The following is a 13,140-nucleotide window of genomic DNA, read 5'->3' as shown; positions in this document are numbered from 1 at the left end:
TCCTTTTACAATTTGCAATAAATAAGTACTGTCCATTGTTATTAGTTGACTGTTGTGGGTCACTTTCTGAGGGACAGTATACCACAACAATGGTCAGGCTTCAACACGAACTGATGAAGGATAATATATCCTAAAGGAGGAATGTGAATGTTGCAGTTTGGAGGGTCATCTGAACTCAGAAGTGACTCAGCATGTTTCTGGCAAGATAGTCACTGAATGAATTATAGTGAATGTGTTTCTTTTTTTTGGGGGGGGGGTAACCCTGTCTCAGTGGGAGATGGCAAATGTGTTAAAAACATAGGATAATAGCTCTTAGCCTGTAATACCTATACAAATAACAAATAATAAAAATATAAAAGTAAATACGTATATGAAAGTATAAATGCCTACCCAAAGACACTAGAAATTGTGATCAACAAACAAATCCATTATTACACTGACACAGAAAAGCTCATTCAAATAATTAAGAATAGTTGCTGGTTGCCTTAAAAATACTATGCAATTTACCATAATCAAATGCAGTAATTAAAACCTACATCTGAAAGCAGTAGTGTAATATCTACATCCTGTCAGCAGACAGCACTGCTTAGAATTCCTCAAACAGCACTCACCAAATCTTTGTTGATGGTTATTCTTGACCTGTCATGCCAGCGTGATGAGAACATATCTCTGAAATATTCTGAACGGGCAATCAGCAAACAACGATGAAGCGGAAATGATTTACCCTGCACCACAAAAGTTATGTCACTGTACTCGCCACTTTCAAATAACCTGAAAACAAAACAATAAAATATTGTAATACCTTGCAGTTGTTGTTTTTTTCTTTTTTTTTAACAAGTTGGCCATCTCCCACTGAGGCAGGGTGACCTAAAAAGAAAGAAAATCCCCAAAAAGAAAATACTTTCATCATCATTCAACACTTTCACCTCACTCACACATAATCACTGTTTTTGCAGAGGTGCCCAGAACACAACAGTTTAGAAGCATATATGTATAAAGATAACAAAAAAAAAAAGGCACAATACCGTGACTGGAACGATACACAAATAACCCGCACATAAAAGAGAGAAGCTTACAACGACGTTTCGGTCCGACTTGGACCATTTACAAAGTCACACTTTGTAAATGGTCCAAGTCGGACCAAAACGTCGTCGTAAGCTTCTCTCTTTTATGTGCGGGTTATTTGTGTAAGTATAAAGATACACAACATATCCCTTCAATTTACCAATATCCCAAACCCCTCCTTTAAAGTGCAGGCATTGTACTTCCCATTTCCGGTACTCAAGTCCAGTTATATAAAAATAACCAGTTTCCATGAATCCCTTCACTAAATATTACCCTGCTGACACTCCAACAGCTCGTCAGGTCCCAAATACCATTTGTCTCCATTCACTCCTATCTAACACACTCACACATGCTTGCTGTAAGTCCAAGCCCCTTTCCCACAAAACCTCCTTTACCCCCTCCCTCCAACCTTTTCGTAGACGACCCCTACCCCGCCTTCCTTCCCCTACAGATTTATACGCTCTCCATGCCATTCTACTTTGACCAAACCACCTCAACAACCAAACCACCTCAACAACTCCTCTTCAACCCTCTAATACTTTTATTAACTCCATACCTTTTCCTAATTTCCACACTCTGAATTCTCTTCATAATATTTACACTACAAATATCCCTTAGACAGGACATCTCCACCGCTTCCAGCCGCCTGCTTGCTGCAGCATTTACAACCCAAGCTTCACACCCATATAAGAGTGTTGGTACCACTATACTTTCATACATTCCCTTCTTTGCCTCCATAATGTTTTTTGTTTCCACATATAACTCAATGCACCACTCATCTTTTTTTCTTCATCAATTGTATGGTTAACTTCATCCTTCATACATCCATCCGCTGACACGTCAACTCCCAAATACGTATCTGAAAACATTCACTTCTTCCATACTCCTCCTCTCCAATTTGCTATCCAATTTTTCTTTATCTAAATCATTTGATACCCTCATTCATCACCTTACTCTTTTCTATGTTCACTTTCAACTTTCTACCTTTACAAACTCTCCCAAACTTGGCAACTAACCTTTGCAACTTTTCTGTAGAATCTCCCATAAGCACAGTATCATCAGCAAAAAGTAACTGTGTCAATTCCCATTTTGTATTTGATTCCCGGTAATTTAATCCCACCCCTCTCCCCAACACCCTAGCATTCACTTCTTTTACAACCCCATCTATAAATATATTAAACAACCATGGTGACATTACACATCACTGTCTAAGACCCACCTTTACTGGGAAGTAGTCTCCCTCTCTTCTACACACCCTAACCTGAACCTCACTATCCTCATAAAAACTCTTTACAGCATTTAGTAACTTACTACCTATTCCATATACTTGCAACATCTGCCACATTGCTCCCCTATCCACTCTATCATATGCCTTTTCTAAATCCATAAATGCAATGAAAACTTCCCTACCTTTATCTAAATACTGTTCACATATATGCTTCAATGTAAACACTTGATCTACACATTCCCTACCCACTCTAAAACCTTATACATGTAATACATAATTATGTTGCGTACTAGCATTTCTGGGAAAGCACTGACTGAATTACAGCCCACTAAACTAAAATGTTTTGTGGCATTTATGGATTTGGAAAAGATGCATGACAGGGTGGATGGGGGGCAATGTGGCAGATGTAGCAAATGCATGGAATAGGAGTTAGGTTATTGAAAGCGGTGAAAAGTTTTTATGAGGATAGTGATCCTCAGGTTAAAGTATGTAGGAGAGAGGGAGATTATTTCCCAGTAAAAGTAGGCCTTAGACAAGGATGAGTGATGTGACAATGGTTGTTCAATACAGTGGTCCCTCGATAATCGTCGGGCTCGACAGTCGTCCTTTTCGGAAATTGTCGCGTTATTTTCGTCCAAATATTGGCTTGCAAATGGTCGGTTGACTCGGTAATCGTCGTTTGTCCTGGACACGTACTCACGGCTCTGAGCCGCCTCAGCCTCCCTTCCCAGCCAGTGTGCCATTGTTTACCAGTGAGAGACGGTCCCCTCACTTGTTCAAACGAAATATTTCATAATATTTCACTCATTTTAGTGCTTGCAAGTGCTAAATAAGCTACCATGGCTCCAAAGAAAGCTCCTAGTGCCAAGCCTTTGGTAAAGAAGGTGAGAAATATGATTGAATTTAAGAAAAACATCATTGAACAATATAAAAGTGGCGTACGTGTGGCCGAACTGGCCAGGATGTATAACAAACCCCACACAACTATATCTTCCATCGTGGCAAAGAAAAAGGAAATCAAGGAAGCTGTTGTTGCTTGGAGAAAATTGTGGCCATATTGTGTCCACAAGAGGGATTTTGAAAGGTTTGTGGTTGACCCTGATGAACCTATGTCAGTTGTGAAATCTATTGTGGAATTGGGGAGTTCCATGTTGTTGGAGTTTGGAGGAAGTGAAAGAGTTGGTGGAGGACCACAACGAAGAGCTAACCACTGAGGAGCTGCAAGAGCTTCAGCAGGAACAGCAACAGATCGCAGTTCAGAATCTTGCTGCAGAGGAGGAGGAAGAGAGATGGAAGAAGGTACCTTCTTCAGAAATTAAGGCAATTTTTGAAATGTGGGGTAGGATGGAAAGATTTATGGAGAAACATCACCCTGAGAAGGATGTTGCAAGCCATATCGGTAACTTGTACAGTGACAGAGTCTTGGCTCATTTTAGGGAAGTTTTAAAGAGATGCCAGAAACAGAGCTCTCTGGACACTTTTTTTGTGAGACAGGACTCCAGTGACTCTCAAGCTGGTCCTAGTGGCATTAAGAACAGAGAAGAGAAGTATGTAACCCCAGAAAAGAACTTGGTACCTGAGGTGTTGATGGAAGGGGATTCCCCTTCCAAACAGTAACTAATCCAATCTTTCTCCTCCTCCAGACTTCCATACACTAAGAAGAATCGCCAATAAAGGTAAGTGTTATGCTGTTAATGTTTCATTCATGTCCCATTGTATTGTTTATGTACTACATCTATATTTCATGTAAAAAAATTTTTTGCTTTAATACCTCTGGGTGTCAGGAACGGATTAATTGTATTTACATTATTTCTTATGGGGAAAATTGATTCGAAAATTGTCTATTTCGATAATCGTTGCACTTCCAGGAACGGATTAACAACGATAAATGAGGGACCACTGTATATTTATAGATGGGGTTGTGAGAAAAGTGAATGGTCGGATGCTGGCAAGAGGTGTGGAGTTAAAAGATAAAGAATCTAACACAAAGTGGGAGTTGTCACAGCTGCTCTTTGCTGAAGACACTGTGCTTTTGGGAGATTCTGAAGAGAAATTGCAGAGGTTGGTGGATGAGTTGGACAGGGTATGTAAAAGAAGAAAATTAAAAGTGAATATAGGAAAGAGGAAGGTGATGAGGATAACAAAAAAATTAGGTAACAAAAGACTGGATATCAGATTGGAGGGAGAGAGTATGGAGGAGGTGAATGTATTCAGATACTTAGGAGTGGATGTGTCAGAAGACGGGTCTATGAAAGATGAGGTGAATCACAGAATTGACGAGGGAAAAAAGGCGAGTGATGCACTGAGGAGTTTGTGGAGACAAAGAACTCTGTCCATGGAAGCAAAGAGCGGAATGTATGAGAGAATAGTTATACCAACGCTCTTATATGGGTGCGAAGCATGGGTGGTGAATGATGCAACAAGGAGAAGGCTGGAGGCAGCAGAGATGTCATGTCTGAGGTGTGAATATAATGCAGAGAATTCATAGTTTGGAAATTAGGAGGAGGTGAAGGATTACCAAAACTATTATCCAGAGGGCTGAGGAGGTGTTGTTGAGGTGGTTCAGACATGCAGAGAGGATGGAACGAAATAGAATGACTTCGAGAGTGTATAAATCTGTACTGGAGGGAAGGCTTAGGAAAGGTTGGAGGGAGGGGGTAAAGGAGGTTTCGTGTGCAAGGAGCTTGGACTTCCAGCAAGCATGCATGAGCGTGTAATGGAGACAAATGGTTTTTAGGACTTGACGTGCTGTTGGAGTGTGAGCAGGGTATTATTTATGAAAGGACTCAGGGAAACTAGCAGGCCGGACTTGAGTCCTGGAGATGGGAAGTACAATGCCTGCACTCTGAAGGAGGGGCGTTAATGCTGCAGTTTTATAACTGTAGTGTAAGCACACCTCTGGCAAGACAGTGATGGAGTGAATGATGGCGAACGTTTTTCTTTTTTGGGCCACCCTACCTTGGTGGGAAACGGTCGATGTGTTAATAAAAAAATAAATAAAAATAAACTAAAATGAGAATCTCACCCTATCATGCAGGTAACACTCTGAGTAGGTGACTGAATCAGGAGCCTTTCATTTGTAAATCCACAGTTATACTGGCTTAGACAAAAACTGCAGTAGTTTTATTTTTTAAGCTGTTTATACAAGACTAACCTTACATCTTTCTCAACTAACTAGGGTACTTACTATATCAAATTATTCAGTGGAATAATTCAAATTCAGTACTTTGAATATAAACAAACCTGTCAACTGTACATATTGCTGCTGAATTCATATCAATTCAACAAATTATTACATTCATCCAGACACACTGGCCATCTCGGACACTGTACAGAAGCCTGGCTGGGTCATCTGGAAGCCATACATACACTAGTAGCTCATGAGTCAACATAATTCAAGGCATCATAGCTACCTTACTCACTCTCTACCTATAGACTGGATGGTATACAAGGCTAAATTATATACAAATGGTCAACTACTACAGTACATATAAAATACTAAAAGAATAAAAAACTGGATTAAGAATTTTTTTGAGTGTCATCAACAAGAAAACCAAAAATAATGCTAAAATTACAATATAAAATATTTTTTACAGTAAGTGGTAGACTACTGGAATGATATTCAAAATGAGGTAGTAAATCCTACAGCTACTGAAATATTAAAGAAATTACATAACAATATAAACAATGAAGACAATTTAAACAATGTGTGTAACTCTGGGAATTCATAAGTTGGGGTCCCTAACTATAAAATAAAATATTCACACAAAACAATGTGTTTTAACCACAACTAACTACTGTACTGCTATGTAATGAAAAGAGCACATAATTATGAAAGTTCATTAGATTCGACACTAATGTTGAAGGCCTCTCATCTGCCAAGATAATTAAGGCCACAATCCACCTAGTTTTAAAATTTCATATGAACTAATCCCAGTGTGTATATACATTATGTTGATAAAGCCACAATTCTGTATATATATGCACACTGAAAGCTGATTTTTACTCAAAAATATTTAAGCGTACTAACTGGAGACAATAAGTTTTGGCCGGTGGGTCAATTTGAAGGCTTTGTACCTTGCTTAAGCGCTTACTTTGACTGTTTCGGACATATATATACGTCTTACGAGCCAGTGTTTCGGACGTACAGTGGACCCTTACGAAGGCCTCATCTAACAGCAAAATCGACTTACAAAGCGTTTCAGTATAAAAAAAATTTCCCCGACCTACAAAGAAAAACTCGACTTACATCATTCGTCCCGAACGCGGTCTGTCTGGCCAGAGCGCCTCAGCTCAGCTAGTGCCATTGTTTACAAGCCAGGGCAGACGGTTGCACGCATACATTCAATAAATTTTGTATTATTCCGTTGTTTTTAGTGCTTGTAACTGCTAAATAAGCTACCATGGGCCCAAAGAAAGCTTTTAGTGCCAACTCTGTAGTAAAAAGGGTGAGAAATACTATTGAAATACATGTACTGTCGTACCACAGTCAGCTGCTTCTGCGCCACCATCAGCTGTTGCTGCACCACCATCAGCTGTTGCTGCATCACTGTCAGCTGCTGCTGCACCACCGTCAGCTGTACTACTCAAAGATGTGGAGAGACTGTTGTTGGTGTGGCTTAACGAGAAACAATTGCCGAGAAACAATTAACCCCAGAGGGTTAGCCACCCTGGATAACCCAAGAAAGTCAGTGAGTCATCGAGGACTGTCTAGCTTATTTCCATTGGGGTCCTTAATCTTGTCCCCCATGATGCGACCCACACTAGTCGACTAACACCGAGGTGAACAGGAAAAAATGCCTGGAACTAGTGCTCATATTGGTGAATTTAAGGCCAGCAAAAGTTGGTTTGAGAGATCTAAGAATCATAGTGCATACAGTGTGATAAGGCATGGCAAAGCTGAAAAAATTCCAACCCCATCAAGTGTTTAATTGTGATGAAACAGGCCTGTTCTGAAAGAAAATGCCAAACAGGACTTATATTACTCAGGAGGAAAAGGCACTCCCAGGACACAAGCCTATGAAAGACGGGCTAACTCTCATGTTTTGTTATAATGCTAGTGGGGATTGCAAAGTGAAGCCTTTACTCATGTATCACTCTGAAAATCTCAGTGTTCAAGAAAAACAGTGTCTCATCACTCATCACTACATCTTCAATAAAGGTAAGTGTCATTTATTCTTCATTTAGTACAGTATATTGTGCATGTATCCTTCTTTTTCTGTGTAGGAAAATGTATATTTCATGTGGTAAAAAAAAATTTTTTCATACTTTTGGGTGTCTGGAACAGATTAATTGGATTTCCATTATTTCTTATGGGGAAAATTATTCAACTAACGATAATTTCATCTAACGATGAGCTCTCTGGAACAGATTAATATCGTAAGTCGAGGGTCCACTGTATACGTGTATATACTCAATAATTCTAGCGGCTTCAAATCAAGCAGGAGAGAGCTGGTATGCTGACATGTGAGAGAATGGGTCTGTGTGGTCAGTGTGCACTGTTTAAAAAAATCCTGCAGCATGCAGTGCATAATGAGAAAAAAACTACCACTGTGTTTTTGGATTAAAACGCCGACTTTGAGGTGTATTTTCGTATAGTATTTATGCTTGTATTCTCGTTTTCTTGGTCTCATTTGATAGAATGGAAAACATATTACAGAAACAAAAATGATTTTGATTAGTTTCATGATGAAAACGACCTTGAAATTGAGCTCAAAATAGTGGAAATGTTCGATTATTACCAATGTTCAAGAGTGAGCAAATCACACCACACGTCCAATACACATCAACTGGGGAATCTAATATTCTTTAACTAGTGCACTGATATTATTTATACCATTTTTACAATAATGCAGTAGTCTGCATAACAGTAAATCTTCTATTTTTTGTGTGAATAAAAAATCAAAATAGAAAGCAAGAATAATATAAGATGGGCCTGGAGATGTGACTAATGAACAGAGGATATGTGATTTTAGTGCCAAGAATGTCTGCATTGTTTATTCTTGACCCTATTTTGAAATTGGCATCTTTTTTAATTTGTGCGAAATTGGCCAAATTGCCAATTTCTGACCACTTTATTGGGTAGTTGAAATTGGTAAATGGGCAGTTTCTTGTACTCAATTGATAGAAAAATAGAGTTCTAAAGAAATAGCTATGAGTTTGGTCGACTGGAACAATGGAATTGGCCGAAAATAAGGCTCAAAGTTGGCGAAATCGCCAATGTGTATATATCGCCGATATCGCTAATTTCATGGAAGCATAATTCCATAAGTTTTCTATCAAATTTCATGTGTTTGGCATCACTAGCATCGGGAAAAGATTCTCTATCATTTCATAGCAAAAAATAATTTTTTTTTTCCAAAAATTTTGCGACATAGAATGAGTATCAGAAATGGGCTTGCGACAGTCAAAGGGTTAAGAAAGAATTTATTGTCAATCTAGAACACTTAATCTAAGAACATTCAAATTAAAGGGATACTCTTTTACAAACTTATTTAATTTATAATTATAATTTAAATTTAATGTTTCATAGTGTTCTCATCCATTTTGCAGATTCTGCAGTTCACAGTGAGCAAAGTAGCAAGTTCATGCAAAGTCAGGAGTACGACAATTCGCAACAAGGTAAATTTCAAATGATTACAGTATAATGGTCTTGCTAATGAAATGTACTTATTAAAACATATTCAACATAGTACCTATTTTTTAGTAAAACAAAATATGAAAATACAGTAAGCTCTCCTATAAAGCTCCATTATGTAATGGGTTTTGTTAACAAGACTGAAAGAGCACACCCAAAATTGAATACAGCCTCTACCCACTTAGCAACGTGCTCGTTCACTAATGACTCGGACTTACGATGGGCTCACTGACCAGTATGCATACCTCAATAATGTAGAGCTGATTTCTTCTATTCTGTTTATTATAATAAACAGTACACTGCTTTATGAACATTTAAAAATATACCATAATTGTTATAAATGGTGCAAAGGTGACATTGAACATCAAAATGGTATACAATACCGACAGGTTGGTAGGTAAGACACATAGGCAACAGTTAGGCAACTTTATTCCGAAACGTTTCGCCTACACAGAAGGCTTCTTCAGTCGAAGACAGAAAGTAGGCAGGAACAGTAGAGATGTGAAGACGATGTAATCAGCCCATCACCCTTGAAGTCGTAGAATTTGAGGTTGTCAGTCCCTCAGCCTGGAGAAGTTCAGTTCCTGACTATGGAACTGAACTTCTCCAGGCTGAGGGACTGACAACCTCAAATTCTACGACTTCAAGGGTGATGGACTGATTACATCGTCTTCACATCTCTACTGTTCCTGCCTACTTTCTGTATTCGACTGAAGAAGCCTACTTTGTAAGCAAAATGTTTCGGAATAAAGCTGCCTAACTGTTGCCTATGTGTCTTACCTACCAAAGGTGACATTAAAGCAATATCAAAGATGGTTGACATAAACCCACTACCATTATAGTATGCTTCTCACTTAGCGACGAATTCACTTATCAACATGGTCTTAGGAATGGAACTCTGTCGTTAAGTGAGGAGAGGCTGTACACTAATGTATCCACTGATTTGGTATCCATGGTTTCAGTTATCCACAGTTTACTGTGGCCCAAAAATACCTCTTAATTTTCCATATTAATGGCCCCAAAGTGCAAAAGTAGAGAAGATGGGAATTCTTCAAAGCCTAAGAGAAGCCATGAAGTGCTTCCCATCAGTAAAAAAAGTGATTAATTCTCCACTTATTGTGCATAATTTATCAATTAAACTTTATAATAAGCATGTATAGGACTTACAGGGTCTGCTACTATCCACAGTTTTGGTATCCGTGGCAGGTCCTTGGAACGTATCCCCCACGGATATGGGGGCCCTACTGCATTATATACAGTAGGGCCCCACTTATATGGCAAGTTAGGTTCCAGGCTACCGCCAGAAAGCGGAAAGTAGAACACCATTTTTTTCCACTTATAAATGCCAGATACCAAGATTACACTAACATATATTAAGTAAGCAATAGAACTAGGCATTAAAAACAATAAAGAGTAAAATACACACACAGTATACCCTTGATATACCTTTGAAGAGTTTCAAGAGTTTAGCTACTCTCTGAGCCTGGCCATGGGCCAGGCTCATCTTGTGCTTGCCTGGTCAACAAGGCTGTTGCTAATGGAGGCCCACTGCCCCACATATCCATCACAGCCTGGTTGATCTGGCACCTAGTGAAGATACTTGTCCAGTTTCCTCTTGAAGGTTTCTACATTTGTTCCAGCCATGTTTCTGATATCTTCTGGTAAGATGTTGAATAGTCTGGGACCCCAGATGTTGATACAGTGTTCCTTTTATTTACTTATTATTTACCTCAAAATATTTGTAGTCTGAATGTAGGGCAAAGGTAGCCCTCCTGGCCATCCCACCCACACATAATATACTATGACGTTTAAAGCGCCCTAGAGTGATAAAATGCATATACAGTACACTCATTACTTACCTTAAAATATTTGTAGTCTTAATGGTCTTAATGTAGGGTTAGAGGTGAAAAGCATTTATTTGTAGAAAGTCAAATGTGGGAGGTATGGTAGCTCTCCTGGCCACCCCACCCACGTAGAGTATTATGTAAACAAACGGACAAATGCGCCTGGTTATGGTTCATACATGTTCATACCAACACCTTACATTGTGTACAAGTTGTCTCCACAGTGGTACAGTAGAATAAGTAAAGAGCAACACTCTCATTTTTTTGAGTGAATGATGATTATATTATTATTATTATTATTATTATTATTATTATTATTATTATTATTATTATTATTATTGTAATCATAAAAAAGAAGCACTAAACCCACAAGCATCATGAATAGCTATAGACTGAAGGCATACGAAAGGAATATTTTTTTAAAGTTATCCCCCAGTAACAGGTGTTTGACAAGAGAAAACAGAATTCTTCTGACACTCCTGCAAACACATTTATTTATTTATTTATTTATTTATTTGGTAATTTGAGCATACATACAGAGGTACAAAAAAATACAGGTAAGAGCAGCATGCCAAAGCCACTTATATGCATAGCATTACGGGCTGGCTTAAGATTAACTTAAGATTAACTAAGCAATGATGAAATCAGTGATAAAACATTATTGTAAACAGATAACTATAAAACACAAATGAGTATTACAAAGACAGGTCATATGGTTGCTTGCATTGCTGTACATTCAGTCGAATGGAGTATTCTGTTAGATTGGGTTTTAGGTTTAACATTTATGTGATATAATTGTGAGAAACATTTAAGATATACAATTTATAAGGTTCAGTTATTCAGTATTTATTTGGTTTTGAGTGAGTAGTGAACTTTGAGAAGAGACTTGAATTTATAAACAGGTAGTGTTTCTTTTATATTTACAGGTAATGAATTCCAGATTTTAGGGCTTTTTATGTGCATTGAGTTTTTGCATAGCGCGAGATGGACACGAGGAACATCAAAGAGTGATCTGTGCCTTGTGGTATGGTCATGTGTTCTGTTGAGGTTGGCAAGGAGATGTTTGAGGGGAGGGTTAATATCAGAGTTAAGTGTTCTATGTATGTAATAGGTGCAATAATAAGTATGGATGTTTTGTATGGTGAGTAGGTTGAGTGTTTTGAATATTGGTGGAGTGTGCTGCCTGTAGTGAGAATTTATCATTCTAACTGCAGCCTTTTGTTGGGTAATTAGTGGTCTGAGATGGTTAATTGTTGTTGAGCCCCATGCACAAATTCCATAGGTGAGATAGGGGTAAATAAGAGAGTGATATAGGGCCAGGAGGGCTGACTGTGGAGCATAGTACCATATCTTCGATAGTATGCCTACAGTCTTGGAAATTTTCTTAGAAATTTGTTGTATATGTGTATGAAATTTGAGTCTATTATCAAGGTGGATTCCTAAGAATTTTCCCTCTGTTAGCTTTGTGATAGGTGATCCGTTTATCATTATGTTAACCCTTTCAGGGTCCGTCCCGTAGATCTACGGCTGGTCGGTGAGTGTCCAAACCATAGATCTACGCCAAAATTCTAGCGCCGTCAAATTTAGCGCGAAAGCGCTCATAGGCCTACATATGAGAGAATGGGTCTGCGCCGTGGGTGTGCGCCGTAAACAAAAAATCTAGGCGCCTGCATAGCATTGTGGGAACGCCGGCTCAGTCACCCTTGTTCACCATGTCTCGTCGCAAGTCAGCTCTCACTCCCCGGAAAATTGGGACTCTCCTCTTCCTGTCTGATAGTTCTGACACTGATGGAAGTGGAAATGAAGACGAATTCTACGGCTTTGATCAGTTAGTGACCGAAAATAATGACCAGGATATCGATAATAGTGCAGAAAACCCCGACGATCCTCGACCTTCTACCTCTGGTGTGGGCACTCGTGACTCACGGTCGGGTGTTCCTAAACGTAAGAGAAAACTAATATTTTCCCGTGGCCTGGCCTCTGACTTCAGTAATGACGATGATTCTGACGTGGATTGTGATTTTATTGCGCTCGACGATCATTCGAGTAGTGATAGTGAGGAAACATATTCACCAGAGAAGCGTCGGTATGTTCGCCGCCGCATGCGCTCGGGTAGTGTACCCTATGCTGTGCCCAGGGGACGGAGTTCATCCCGGAGTACATCCCGGAGTACATCCCGTGGCCCTACACCCGTTTTAGGTAGTGATAGTGAGGATGATGTGGCTACACTTGGCATGGATGGGCCACAGACATCAGTGGATGGTGTTAGTGGGGCTGGTGGTGGTAGTGGCACCGCCATGCGTGACTCGCTGTGCCACGCGGGAACCCACGCTGCTGACTCGTCAGTTCAAGGACAAAGCGGAGCG

The 13,140-nt window shown here is 39.3% G+C and overlaps 2 protein-coding genes across 3 annotated transcripts in view; one reads left to right on the top strand and one right to left on the bottom strand.

Annotated features, from left to right (window-relative positions):
- Positions 1-13,140, top strand: part of LOC128690846 (ras-related protein Rab-7L1) — a 115,074-nt gene that overhangs the window by 27,385 nt on the left and 74,549 nt on the right. For both annotated transcript variants that reach the window (XM_070088254.1, XM_070088253.1), the window contains exon 2: positions 8,846-8,914. In XM_070088254.1, coding sequence (XP_069944355.1) covers positions 8,846-8,914 — 69 coding nt within the window. The remainder of the gene's footprint in view (positions 1-8,845; positions 8,915-13,140) is intronic.
- LOC128690845 (ankyrin repeat and BTB/POZ domain-containing protein 1) overlaps positions 1-13,140 on the bottom strand; it is a 91,910-nt gene that overhangs the window by 56,717 nt on the left and 22,053 nt on the right. Inside the window, exon 4 of the mRNA XM_053779593.2 lies at positions 612-771. Within this exon, the coding sequence (XP_053635568.1) occupies positions 612-771 (160 nt within the window). The remainder of the gene's footprint in view (positions 1-611; positions 772-13,140) is intronic.

Source organism: Cherax quadricarinatus, chromosome 24, assembly GCF_038502225.1.
Source record: "Cherax quadricarinatus isolate ZL_2023a chromosome 24, ASM3850222v1, whole genome shotgun sequence".
NCBI lineage: Eukaryota > Metazoa > Arthropoda > Malacostraca > Decapoda > Parastacidae > Cherax > Cherax quadricarinatus.
This window is presented reverse-complemented; position numbering and strand designations above follow the sequence as displayed.